The sequence below is a fragment of the Protopterus annectens genome, chromosome 13.part0, assembly GCF_019279795.1.
Source record: "Protopterus annectens isolate FY-2018-M chromosome 13.part0, PAN1.0, whole genome shotgun sequence".
NCBI lineage: Eukaryota > Metazoa > Chordata > Ceratodontiformes > Protopteridae > Protopterus > Protopterus annectens.
In genome coordinates this window covers 1213983116-1213996872 of record NC_056747.1, presented here as the reverse complement: position 1 = coordinate 1213996872, position 13757 = coordinate 1213983116, and the positions used below count along the sequence as shown (strand labels likewise).

General features: G+C 49.4%; 1 protein-coding gene across 6 annotated transcripts in view; it reads left to right on the top strand.

Moving 5' to 3' along the window:
* The window catches only part of TLK2 (tousled like kinase 2), a 3436060-nt gene that overhangs the window by 1645462 nt on the left and 1776841 nt on the right, over positions 1–13757 (top strand). For all 6 annotated transcript variants that reach the window (XM_044055220.1, XM_044055218.1, XM_044055219.1 and 3 more), the window contains one exon: positions 10339–10449. In XM_044055220.1, coding sequence (XP_043911155.1) covers positions 10339–10449 — 111 coding nt within the window. The remainder of the gene's footprint in view (positions 1–10338; positions 10450–13757) is intronic.

The following is a 13757-nucleotide window of genomic DNA, read 5'->3' as shown; positions in this document are numbered from 1 at the left end:
CGCTCTTAGAAGAGACAGCTGGATTTCAGAGCTCCTGGCGACTTTCAGATAAGTCTTGAGAAAAAAACTTGTTAAAATAGAAAATCTTTGATTTCTTTAATAGTGTGTGTGTTTAGGATTCCCTTTTGTTAAATTTTATTCATTTTTAGTGTAATTCCTCCCCTCGCTGGTCGTAGAGTATGTGCGTGTTGCTTGTGTTTTTGGGGCCTGGTGTGTTTGTGTAGTTATTTTTTTTCTAATGTCGGAGGCCCCAAAACCCATTTTTTCTAAGTGCACCGAGTGTGGCCATAAGCTTTCACCGGCGGATGGCCACACTCTGTGTGTTCGGTGCCTTGGGGTTGAACACCTGTCCTCAGGGTGTTCCATTTGTGCAGCGTTCCACCCCAGGGCACTGAAAGAGCGGAGGTCGAAGTTGGTTCTGGCAGGACTATTGCCCCCGGATCCAGCTTCGGCCTCCGGTACTCCCGTGGCTCTTCCTCAGTCCTTGGTGGTAGCCACTCCTGTGCCCCTTCCCCCGGCCGGGACTCAAACTCCCACTAAGACGCCGGAGGAAAGTGAGGCCAGGAGGGAGAAAAGGAGGGAGAAGCACCACAAGCGGTGGGCCGAAGCCTCCGCTTCGGCCCCCCAGCTAAGCGGGCTTCTCCCTCCATGGCTTCCAGGTCCTCTCCTCCTCAGATCCGATCCCCTTGCTTCTCCCCGGGACCAGAGGAGGAGGAGACCCGATCTCTGTCAAGGTCATCAAGGCGGCATTCCTGGCCCACCTTGGTGGCCTCGTCGAGATCTACTTAGTCTTTCTGATGCAGACATGGACCGGATGATGAGAAGGTTCATCCAGGCCCAGCTGCAGATGGAGTGCTCTTGCCCCCCCCCCCTTCGGGGGGGAGCTCGACACCTTTTTTTGCCCCGATAGCTCCTTCTCCGAACCGCTTCCCGGGTTCGGAGCGTTCGGAGCCAGGCACCGTTGGAGCCGGGGGTGGGTCGGCACAGACAGTACTGGGTACTTCGGATCCGATCCTGCCCTCAAGTGTGTCAGGTCCTTCGTCGGATCCTACCTCTCGGTGCCGTGGAACAAGCTTCGGATCCAAGGGATTCAGTGTGCCTTCAGCTCCGTCCAGGTCGGAGCACACGGGTCCTTCGGATCCGGTGGCCTCGGCGCCGGTTCCGATCCCTTCATCGGATCCAAGTGGGAGCCGGCTTTCGGATTCCAGGGAGAGAGTCTCCCCCTCGGCCTTCAATGTAGTGGAGAAGGCTCTGTTGAGAGCATCCGGACCCCCGGTCCTTGCATCGGCTCCACCCTGCACTCCCTCTCTGCTGGTCCAGGCTTCCATCACCTGGCCACAGGGACAGCATGCTTCGATGTCCCAGGTTGTTCCACTGGAACAGGATATTGCTGGTGAGACCTCCTCGGACAGTCCCCCTGAGGAAGTGCCTCGCAAGCATAAGTGTAAGAGGAGACACGTGGACTCCCCCGAGTCCTTAACAGAGGACACTGACTTGGATGAAGGGGAAGGCTCCCCAAGGTCACCCCCCGAGGATGTCTCCTTTGGAGACATCATGGAAATGCTCAGGATCGGGGGGGGGGGTCTGCCCCCAAGGCTTCCGACGAGTCCGTGTTCCTGGAGACATTTGAAGCAGGCCCGTCTCCCTCTTGGGTGTCCCCTCCGGCCGACCCCCTGGTGGACCTTATCACCACCAGGGCGTGGAAGGAGCCAGTCCCCAAATGCCCGGATAGAATTTTGAGTCCACCTGCAGACCGGTGCCATTGGAGCAAGGGTCCCCCCGTAGATGCCATGTTGATGGCGGCAGCCACGAAGAGGGAATTAGCTCAGGAGAGCCCCTCGGTCCATCCACCAAGCAAGGAGTCCCGCTCGATGGATCGCCTCGGGAAGCGGGTATTAAGTTCAGCGACCTTCTCAGTAAGGTCCCTGAACTACATGGCACATGTCATCAAGATGCAGCGAGATCTTATCAAAGAATATGCTGCTTCCCCACCAGAGTCCATGTCGGTGGAGGACAAGCAGTTGTACTCCACTCGTATGGCCACTCTAAGATCTGTCTCAAATACCTCTATGCGGCTTTTGTCCCACACCACAGAGGGAGCCGCTAGAGCCAGCGGAGCGGGTCTAGTCATGAGACGTCAGGCCTGGCTCAGACATTGTGACTTCGCGGAGCCATTTAAGGCGCCCTTAGCGAATGCCCCCTTTGGTTTTGCCTTGTTTGGCAAGACTGTTCTCGAGACACTTGTCCAGAGCGAAAAGGACGGGAAGACGCTGTCTGCCGTTGGAGTCCGCTTCTCTGCTCCCCAGAGGTCCTTCTCCAAGAACCAAAAGGAACAGAAGAAGATGTGGTTCCGGAAATCACAATATTCCCATCCTTCTCCGTACAACCAGTCCTTCCATGGCAGAGGAGGACAAGGACGCCGCCCTAGAGGCAGTGGGGCCCCGAGAAATTTTGGGTCCAGAGAAACATTCTCTGATCGGCCCAAGCAGCAGCCCTGAGGGGTTGCCCGACTGCTCCACTCTGGAGGCAGTCGGGGGGCACTTCTTGAAGCACCTGGTGGCTTGGGAGTCCATTACGTCAGATCACTGGGTGCTTCGTATCATATTCAGAGGTTACAAAATCCCACTGCACCATCTCCCCAGACTCAAAAACCTCCCCGATGTACCACCCGATCAGAGGGAGGCAGCAGCTGCAGAAATTCAGCAGCTGCTAGAAAAAAGAGCCATCCAGCCCATCCCCCCAGATCAACTCGGATTAGGGTTTTTCTCCAGGTTCTTTCTGGTGCCAAAAAAGACGGGGGACTTGAGACCGATTCTCGACCTTTCACTCTTGAACCTGTCAGTAACCAAAGAAAAATTCCGGATGGTCACCCTTCAATCCATTCTCCCCCTCTTGCGGGAGAGCGACTGGATGTGCTCAATAGAACTCAAGGATGCATACTACCACATTTTAATGGACAGACGATCCAGGAAGTTTCTCCGCTTCCAGCTGGGAGCCAGTCACTATCAGTTCAGGGTCCTTCCCTTTGGTCTCACCACAGCCCCAGGGTGTTCCCCAAAGTGTTAGCAGTGATAGCGGCCCACCTGAGACTCTAGGGAATGCAGGTCTTCCCGTGCCTGGACAACTGGCTTCTGCCCGCCCCGACAAGGCATCTACTCTGCGCAGCCAGAAATCACCACCTCCGGCTAGCTCCCCATCTAGGCATTACGATCAACCTGGACAAATCCTCCCTTGCTCCAACACAAGTGATAGATTTCATAGGGGCCAAACTAGATACGAGAAGTCTGCGAGCGTTCCTCACTTCGGAGCGACTTCAAAACCTGAGACTTCATGTGTGGGCCATCCTCCAATTAAAAGCCCCACCGGCGGAATTCCTCCTGAGGGCACTAGGCTCCATGGCAGCAGCAATAACTTTTCTTCCATACGCTCGTCTGAATATGAGGGTGCTACAGTGGACCCTTTTAGTCCAATGGTCCTTTCAGTTTCTCCCACTCAGCAGGGCTTGCAGGAGGGCCCTCTTATGGTGGCTCCAGTCCCCGGACCTTCATACGGGACGACCCTTCTGCACACCGCTTCCCCTCGCCACTGTAACCACGGACGCCTCTCGCCTCAGGTGGGGTGGGGGGGCATTGATCAGGCAGAACGGTCCAAGGCACGTGGAACGACACAGAGACCTCCTTGCATATCAACGTTCTGGAGATGAGGGCGGTGGTGTTGGCCATTGCAAGCACTTCAGAACCTTCTCCCCATAGGAACTATTGCGATACAGACGGACAACATGTCAGTTGTCTGGTACATCAACAAACAGGGGGGGACCAGGTCCTACCCTCTCTGTCGAGAGGCCATGAGGGTGTGGGAATGGGCTATCTCCACCAACCGCTTCCTTATCGCAACGCATATTCCGGGACGGTCCAACATTCTGCCGGACAAGCTCAGCCGCACTATTCTTGCCCCTTAAGAGTGATCTCTCAATTCCCAGGTAGCGAAGCGGATTTTTGCCGAATGGGGGCAACCCTGCTGCGATCTTTTTGTCACTCCCTCAAACACGAAATGCTCCAGCTTCTTCGCTCTGATTCCCCCCCTCATGGAAGCCCCGAAAGACGCTCTAGTGCATGCTTGACCTCCCTGTCTACTTTATGCCTATCTTCCTCTACCCCTGATGCTGAAACTAATACAGAAGGCCTCTTTGTTGGGGAGCAAAATGATCCTCATTGCCCCATTCTTGCCTTGTCAAACTTGGTTCCCTTACCTGTGGTCTCATCTGGTGAATCCTCCCTGGATTCTGGATCCCATTCCGGATCTAATATCCCATCCCTTAGGCCTACCGACCCCGAATCTGGACAACCTGAAGCTGACAGCTTGGCTGCTCCAGTTCTACTCTTATTCAGGACTCCCGGCATCTCTTCACTAGTTAAAGCCATCTTGGTGGCAGCACGTAAACCTTCCACTAGAAAAGTCTATCGCAGTAAATGGAAGCGTTTTTCCATCTGGGCGGAACACCATAACATAGATCCCTTCACGGCTTCGTTGCAGTCTGTCTTGGATTTCCTCACCGGACTTTTTCAACGGGGAGCTAGCTGTTCTACGCTCAAGGTTCAATTGGCAGACATTTCTCATTACCATGTGGGACACGAGTCAGGTCCCTTGACTGCGAAATTATGTAAAACCTTCCTCAAGGGTACCTTCCTGCTCAGGCCTCCTGTCAAGGAAGCTGTACCCCCTTGGGATCTATCATTAGTCCTTCAAGCCTTGACTGCCCCTCCCTTTGAACCAGCTGCCTCGGCTGAACTTAAATATCTTTCCTGGAAAATGGCGTTCCTTGTCGCCATCACTTCAGCGAAAAGAGTTTCCGAACTTCACGCCCTTTGTGCGAAACCTCCCTACTTGATTTTTCATCAGGATAGAGTGTACCTCAGGACCATTCCCTCCTTTCTTCCTAAGGTGGCCTCTGAAACCAATATCAATTAGTCCATTAACCTGCCAGTTTTCTTCCCTATCAGAATAAAGGAGAATACAAGCTGCATTCCTTAGACGTGCACAGACAACTGCGCTTCTACATTCATAGGACTGCTGGTCACAGACAATCAGATCAGTTGTTCATTTCCTTTGCCACATTCAGTCTGGGTAAAGCCATTTCTAAGGTCACTTTATCACGATGGATTTCACAGTGTATTCTTCTGGCCTATGAAACTTTGGGGAGGCCCGCACCTCAGGGAGTACGGGAACATTCTACTCGCTCCATATCCACTTCTCCTGCCTTTAGATCTAGAGTACCTTTGGATGATATTTGCTCTGCAGCCACTTGGGCCTCATTTCATACCTATATCAACCATTATAAGCTGGACGTTATTTCCAGAGGGAGAGCATCCTTTGGCTCCGCAGTGCTCCGGAACATCCTTCCATGATGGCCGCCCAAGATTCAGGTAGCTGGGGACTCTGTCCCAAAGGTTGCTGACAAATGAAGTCCCTACTTCAGATCAAGAAGTTATGTACTCACCATAACGTTCCATCTGAGTAGGTGACTTCATTTGTCTGCAACCACCCCCCCCCCCTTCCCCCTGGCCTTCAGAAGTCAATTCTTAAATGTCCTTTCTTGGTCCCTTTTGGGACACTTTGGTCTGAAATTTGGTATAAGGGCAAACTTGATCTGAGGTCAATCAGGGTTGGCAGGGGATTATGGATGAGGGGAGGAGCTAGGAGCTCGGATCCATAAGCTGTAAAATAAGTTGCCGGCTCGGATCCAAAGTCGGACCCAAGACCCAAAGGTTGCAGACAAATGAAGTCACCTACTCAGATAGAACGTTATGGTGAGTACATAACTTCTTATTTTTTCTCAAAACTGGCAAACAATCACCCAAGACAAATGGGTCCTGAATATTGTATCTCAAGGTAACAGATTCCACTTCCATACTTTACCAAAGCTAAAAGGAATGCCAGACCTGCCACAAAACCAATGGGCAGAGGCACAAAAACAAATTTCAGCCCTCATGTACATGAGCTATACAGAAAGTACCACAACAGGAACAAGGACAAGGATTTTACTCAAGACTCTTCCTGGTCCCCCAGAAAGGACAAAGCCTGGAGGCCTATACTGGACCTTTCAATTCTCAATACTTAACTGGATATTCTGAAATTCAAAATGTTGACATTATAGCAGCTTCTACCCATGCTGGGCAAGAAGGCTTGGCTTGTTACTCTGGACCTCAGAGGCATACCTGCATGTCCCTATCAGACAAAATTGCAGAAGATACCTCCGATTCAAAGCTGAAACAATGCACTACCAATTCTTTGCACTGCCCTTTGGCTTATCTACTGTGCCCAGGGTCTTCACAAAGTGCCTGGCACCAGTAATTGCATTTTGCAGACAAAAAGGAATTCAAATATATCCATACCTGGACGACTGCCTTATTCAAACAGAGACAAAGGACATTCTTCTACAGCATCTGGCATTTGTGAAAAGGTTGCTAGTTTCTCTAGGGTACACAGTAAACGAAAAGAAGTCAAAACTAGTGCCCTCATAACAGATTACATTCCTGGGTGGCAGCTTAAATACAACGGCCCAGATGGCTTACCTCACGCCAGACAAACAAGTGCAACTAACTCAATATTTTCAACTACTGGCAAAAACGTCCCATCTCCCTGCAAGAAAAATTCTGCAGGCCCTGGGATTCATGGCATCCTGCATACTACTAATACCATATGCCAGACTGCATATGAGGAAATTATAGTGGTACCTAAAAAGTGTTTGGACTCAACATTCTCACAGTCTAGAAGCAGTAATTCCAATAATTCCCTGCCTACAACAGGAGTTTCGATGGTGGGCACAGGCATGTCACCTAAACAAGGGTCAGCCTTTTACCCAACCCACAACCAGGCAAACTCTAACAACAGGTGCTTCGGATTACGCCTGGGGAGCACACATGGCAGGAACATGCATTCAGGGCAAGTGGACCACAGACCAGATGCATTTTCACATCAATCATAAAGAGATGTTGGCTGTTCAAAATGCCCTAACAGCTTTCAAGGACCTTCTACACCCAGGACAACTATTACTAAAGACAGGCAACACCACAGTAATGTGGTACATAAACAAACAAGGGGGCACTCACTCTTATCCCCTATGCAGGCAAGCCATGACCTTGTGGAACACAGCTGTAACGTACCAAGTTCACCTGCAAGCACAATTCCTGCCAGGAAAGAAAAATACGACGAAGCAGATGACCTAAGCAGAAATATCATGGACCCTCACGAATGGAAATTGAACCCACAAATCTTCAGCATGATAACACAAAAATGGGGATGCCCAGACATAGATCTTTTTGCCTCCCCTCTGAATTGCCAACTACAAAAATTCTGCACAAGGACTTATCACAAACAAGCATTGAAAGTGGATGCTCTTCTGTTCAGCTGGAAAAACCTAAAAATATATGCCTTCCCACCACTGCCTCTCCTTTCATAGGTACTCCTAAAAGCCAGACAAGAAAAACCACAGATGATCATGATTGCTCCAGACTGGCCACGTCAGCATTGGTACCCTATCTTATGGAACTTGGCTCAGGGCCCACCATGGATTTTGCCCCAAATTCCACACCTTCTAACTCAACAAAACAATCAGATCCTGCACGGTCAGCTCAAAACCCTAAACCTGGCTGCATGGCAGATACTTTAGTCAAACAGACAACACCTCTCTCTACAGCTGTTATGGATGTCATTTTGAAGGCCAGGAGGCCTAGCACCAGGAAAGCTTACTCAGAAAAATGGAAGAGATTCTGCGCCTGGAACCAGGCTCACAGCCTTGACCCTCTTGTTCCAAACATTCCTCAGATTTTACAATACTTAACTGAGATGCTGGACAGAGGCCTATCCTTTTCATCAATTAAGATTTATGCCTCTGCCATTTCTGCACATTGCAACACGGATCCTCCTTTATTTTCTCATCCCTTGCTAAAGCAGTACCTCAGAGGGGCTAAAAACATAAGACTGCCCCGGAGAGCACCAACACTAACTTCGGACCTCAATTTCGTTTTGGAAAAACTGACCCTACCACCTTTTGAGCCAGCCAATGTAGCCAATCTAAAAATTTTTATCATGGAAAACCGCTCTGGTCCTGGCAGTAACTTCAGCACGAAGAGTCTCAGAGCTACAGGCATTAATGGCAGTGGAACCTTTTATAATTTTTCATCAGGATAGGGTATCTTTAAGGACTAACCCTACCTTCATGCCAAAGGTGGTATCTAGTGTGGCTCTTAACCAAACCATCCATTTTCCTATTTTTTATCCAAACCCCCAAAATAAAGGGGAGAAACTTCTGCATTCTTTGGACATACACAGGCAGCTACGCTTTTACTTGGACAAAACAAAAGCTTTCAGGAAAACTGGTAAACTGTTTGTAGCATATGCTGCAAGATCACAAGGCAAGGCTATCTCAAAGCAGACTATATCCAAATGGATAGGACACTGTATCCGGTACTGCTACACACAGCATGGAAAATCAGTCCCTAATAACATTAGGCCTCATTCCAGCAGGGCAACAGCCACTTCAGCAGCCTTTCTCAGAGGAGTACCTACCAAGGAAATTTTGGAGGCTGCAACTTGGAGTTCAGTGCACACCTTCACCAAGCATTACCACCTGCCTCTTTACTCTAAGTCCAGAGCAGGAATTGCCACTGCAGTTCTGCAAGGCCTCTTATCCAGTCCTAGCTCTTTATAGACCAGCCACCCAAGCTTAGCTTTGGGATTCAACCCAAGTGTGATGACTGCAGCAGTGTAACACGATGAACATAGTACAGTTTTGTACCTACCATAAATGTAGATGCTCGAGTGTTCACACTGCTGCAGTCCAGGTTACCCTCCCTCCATCCCCTCTGAACTAGCTGGACTTATCTATACCCTTCTATCCTATACAACCTTTGGGGTGTATTTGCTGGTAACTGAAGGTATTGTTTTCATTTTATATGTATATTTTTGATTAGCAATATGTATTGCCTACCCACTTGGGGGCACCTGACATCTGGGGCAAGAAAAACTGAAGAAAATGGCGTCGGATGCATCTTGTATACTCCTGGCGCACTGACGACAGGGAAGAAGCGACAGCAACCGACGCCGGACCAAGACTTTGGAACTCTGGCCGACTGCGGGACCACCTGACGGCAGGATAACCCAAATGTGATGACTGCAGCAGTGTGAACACTCGAATATCTACATTTATGGTAGGTACAAAACTGTATTTTCTACCACCTTCCATTGTAAATGTTTCATAAAATGATGCACCAGGAGACAGAGCTGAGTAACATAGTAGGGCTGTCACAGCCTTTAAAAATAAACACCCACACACAAACCTACACCATTGCAGGGCAGGGATTTCCTTGTTGACAGTGACATCCCTATGGTGCAGGAATACTTGCTACCACACACAATCTCCTCCTGCCCCCCTACATTGTGATGTTGGCAAGGTCCTGCCAGTGGGAGCTTAAATAGCACCAGATCCTGCCATTACCAAAGTATTACAGTGAACTTCGGACTTTCAGGTTGTCTGATTTCTGCACAAGTCATCATTAGGTGTGACATCAGACCACATTTCAGCACTGTATGGAAATATTTGAAGGTACATTATGCCTTACCAAGTAGCTGCACAGTGCTGTGTGCTAAGGCGTATAATGTGTTATAGTAAACTTGCATCACTGCAGTGTCATGCTAAGTGTTGCCGTCCATCCCAAGCACAGGAGTGCCTAGTATGCATTGGTGTACTAGTTACTTCTGTACAGCGTGTGCCATTCATATTACTGAGACTGGCATCATATTCTATTGTGAACTACCATGATTCATGTCTGAATCAATCTAGTCAGTCCATGGTAACATGTTTGTCTGCATCTGCTCTCATGCCCATGAATATTGGAGTCTAATATTGCAATTATTCTGTGATAAATATAGTTGCACTTTGCACTTATGATCACTGAGGTTCTCCCTTTTTTTGAACTTTCAGTTGTTGATGTTCACTTGGTGCTTTTTTGCTGTAATAGATGTTGAGCTTGCTTTTTGAGTTCCCATAACTTGTTTTAATCCACTGTGTTCCTTTAGTAGTTAAGTGGCTGTGCCTTTCTGTTGAAATGTGCGGTAATTTAGAAGACTTCTACATGTATGTCGGATCATGTTGTCTGCAGTATGTCAGTATTGAGCTTTTTGCTTGTGTACTATTGTTAAATGTTTGTAAATCAGGTTTCACAAATTTTACTTGGTGGAGCTTGATTATAGTGGCAAATGGTGTTTATAGACTGGAGTATAGACTTTTTCCTATTCATCTTACTGTATTATAATAATCTTGCCTGTGTTTATCTTCAGACAAACAATGATCTCCGGAGACAAATTGATGAACAACAGAAGATGCTGGAGAAGTACAAAGAACGGTTAAACAGATGTGTTACAATGAGCAAGAAGCTGCTAATTGAAAAGGTGGGACTTTAGCCTAGCATTTTAATTCTAATATGTTGTGTATTTTATGGTTTGGGAAGCCCTTTTTCTTTTTAGTGGCACATTTCTGTAGGGTTTGATGTGATAGTGTTCAATCTCGCCGTTTGTTCTTACACATGGGTTCGGAGCCGATCCTCGGCTCCGTGCCGGCCGACTGCAAGCTCTGCATCGAGAAGAAGCTCGAGGACATCTAATACCCACAATCCCCCTGTACCTTTACCTCGGATCTAGTTTGCCGCTGCTGCATACGCATCGCTGGGGACTAGCTCGAGGCTTTTACAGATAAGAATTTATCTTTCTGTGTAAACTTTTTCAAAAAATTACTTAAATATAGTCAGGAAAAGTTAGAGTAGGTGTGTGAGTGGACTTGGGTATCTCGGTTCCTTAGATTAGTTACTTAGTTTAACTAAAGGGTACAGAGTTTTTTTCTCGGGGCCTACCACCCCTACTTGAATAACTTTGACTAAGTATTTGTTGTAGTCTGCTTTATTAGGAATTGACACTTACTATCGGATTTGACTGTTTTTCATTGGAAGTGACTTTTACTTACTGGACTGTCTTTCTTTCTTGTTATTATGTCAGAAAAATTAAAATCTGGCTTCAAACGTTGTCAGTGTGGCCAAAAGATGTCGGTCACAGACAACCACAGTTCCTGTGTCTACTGTCTTGGCCCTCTCCACTTACAAGAGGACTGCTCTATTTGTCACTCTTTTAGTGGGAGGGTCATGACAGATAGGCGCAGGAAACTGATGGATAGAGGATTATTGAAACCCTCTTTCCAGGAGGCTCTGGATGCTTCAGACCAGGCATCCAAGTCTTCGAAGGGGTCGAAGGCGTCGGAACCAAAGTCATCGGCTCCGAGCTCTTCAGATCCAGTTAGATCACCGGTTCCACAGACTTCGGGCCGAGTGTTCAACTTTGGCAGTTTCCGAGCCTCGAGTCTTGGAACCGGTGATGGAGCTCCCTCCGTCGACTCTGCTGAGGTCGGCTCCGTCTTCGATCCCTTCGACTCGTTCTTCCAGGCCCCTCTCCGACACCGATGTGGACCGTGTGGTGCAGAAATTGATGGAGAATACGGCTTTATCCAAACTCATCTCGGTCTCCTCTCAGTTGGTGTCGAGACTTGAAGGCCTTCCAATATCTCCATCTGTTCCTCCTCCGAGACCTGTCCAGTCTTCGGAGCCGGAAGAGGCTGAACTGATGATTGTGGAGCCCTCGGTGCCAGAACCGTCTTTTTCTCGGTCGGCACCGTTCACCTCGACTCCATCCGATCCGGTACTGGAGTCTCGGAGCCGAAGATCCGTCCTTGGTTCCGGGACCGAGAGTCGGACCGATGTTTCGGTTCCGACGCTCCCTCTCGGGGCCTCGGCACGGATTGACTCGGTTCCGTCCTCGGGGTCGGTGCCTTCGGCTCCTGTTTTGGGGATTCTTCCCATTTCTTCGGAACCGGGAGATACCTCGACTCGGGACCCGGGGGCCTTCGACCTCATGAGGAAGGTGTTGTCTACCCAGACAACCACAACAGCAGGTACAGCTTCTCCTCCCCACAAAGGACCGTTATCCTCCTCTGCACCCACGGCCACGTCCAAGCGTCGGGCACCGGTGTCTCAGCCACCCCGGGAGGGTGCCCCCTCTTCCTCGGATGCTCCCCACGAAGAAGTCCCTAGGAAAAGACTGTGTAAGAGGAGACACTTGGATTCTCCACAAGAATCCTTGACATCTGATACTGACTTAGATGAGTCAGAAGGGTCCCCTAAGTCACCTTCAGAGGATGCCTCTTTTTCTGACATCTTGGAGATCCTAAAACAGAGAGGTGACTGGCAAGCCCTTCCCCCTTCTGAGGATGAGTCAGTTTTGCTGAAGGCATTTGGTGCCCGTCCTTCCTCCTCCTGGGTCACTCCGCCCTTTGATGAGCTGATGGAATTAATTGCTAGAAGGGCGTGGGAGACTCCTGACACGGTGGAACCAGTCCCTAGGAAGCCAAATAAGTACATCACGGCACCACAGGACAAAGCTTACCTCACCAAAGGAGTTCCAGTAGACGCCATGGTGGTGGCAGCGGCCACGAAAAAGGAGATGTCGGAATCTTCCTCATCTGTCCATCCGCCTAACAGAGATTCTAGGACCATGGACAGATACGGGAAGCGCATTTTCAGTTCAGCGGCTTTCTCTATGCGTTCCCTGAACTATTTGACTCATTTTACACGTTTGCAGAGGGATCTAGTCAAAGAGTTGGGAGATACCCTCCAGGGTACTACAGATGCCGCTGTCTCAGAGAAAGTTACAGCGCATCTCAACACCCTTACGTCCATTGTAAACTCGTCCATGAGGCTGATATCCTATGCAGCCGAAGGATCGAGTAGGGCAGCGGCTTCAGCGATTGCTCTGCGTAGGCAATCCTGGATGCGCTTATGTTCCTTTGCGGAAGCCTTCAAGTCTTCCTTTACTAACGCCCCATTCGACGGAGCCACACTTTTTGGCCCTAAAATAAAGGAGACCCTTACCCGGTGTGAACAGGAGGGAAAGACTCTGTCTGCTGTCGGAGTCCGTTTTTCCACCCCTTCCAGACCGTACCCCAAAGGGCAACGTGGTGGGAAAATGTGGTTTCGTAAACCCCAAGGATCTTTCCCAAACACACAGGGTGATGCCCCCTCTAGAGGCAGAGGGGGGGGGCAGAGGTGGAAGATGCCGCCCTGGGGGCAGAGGGGGTCCGCAAAACCAAGGTGACAGGGATAACCTCCCTGGCAAACCTTTCCAGCACTCCTGAGAGGAGGCCCGACTGTCCTGCTCTGGAGGCAGTCGGGGGTCGCTTAGCTTTATACCCTCAGGCCTGGCAAAACATAACTACAGACAAGTGGGTAAAAAGCGTGGTTACCAGAGGTTACAACATTCCCTTTATATCTCAGCCCATTCCAAAGAGAAGACTCCCAGATGTACCGCCCCATCTGCGAGAACCAGCAGCTATAGAAATTTCAAAGCTGCTAGAAAAAAGAGTCATCCAACCAGTCCCAGCGGACCAGCAAGGATTCGGGACTTACTCAAGGTTCTTTTTAGTTCCAAAGAAAACAGGGGACTGGAGGCCCATTCTGGACCTAAGCTACCTCAATACCTTCGTCAGGAAAGAAAAGTTCCGAATGGTCACGCTTCAATCGATCCTTCCATTCTTACAGAAGGACGACTGGATGTGCTCAATAGATCTAGAGGATGCATACTACCACATCAAAATGGCCAGGGCATCCAGAGATCATCTGCGCTTCGGCTGGGGCCAGTCACTTTCAATTTCGAGCCCT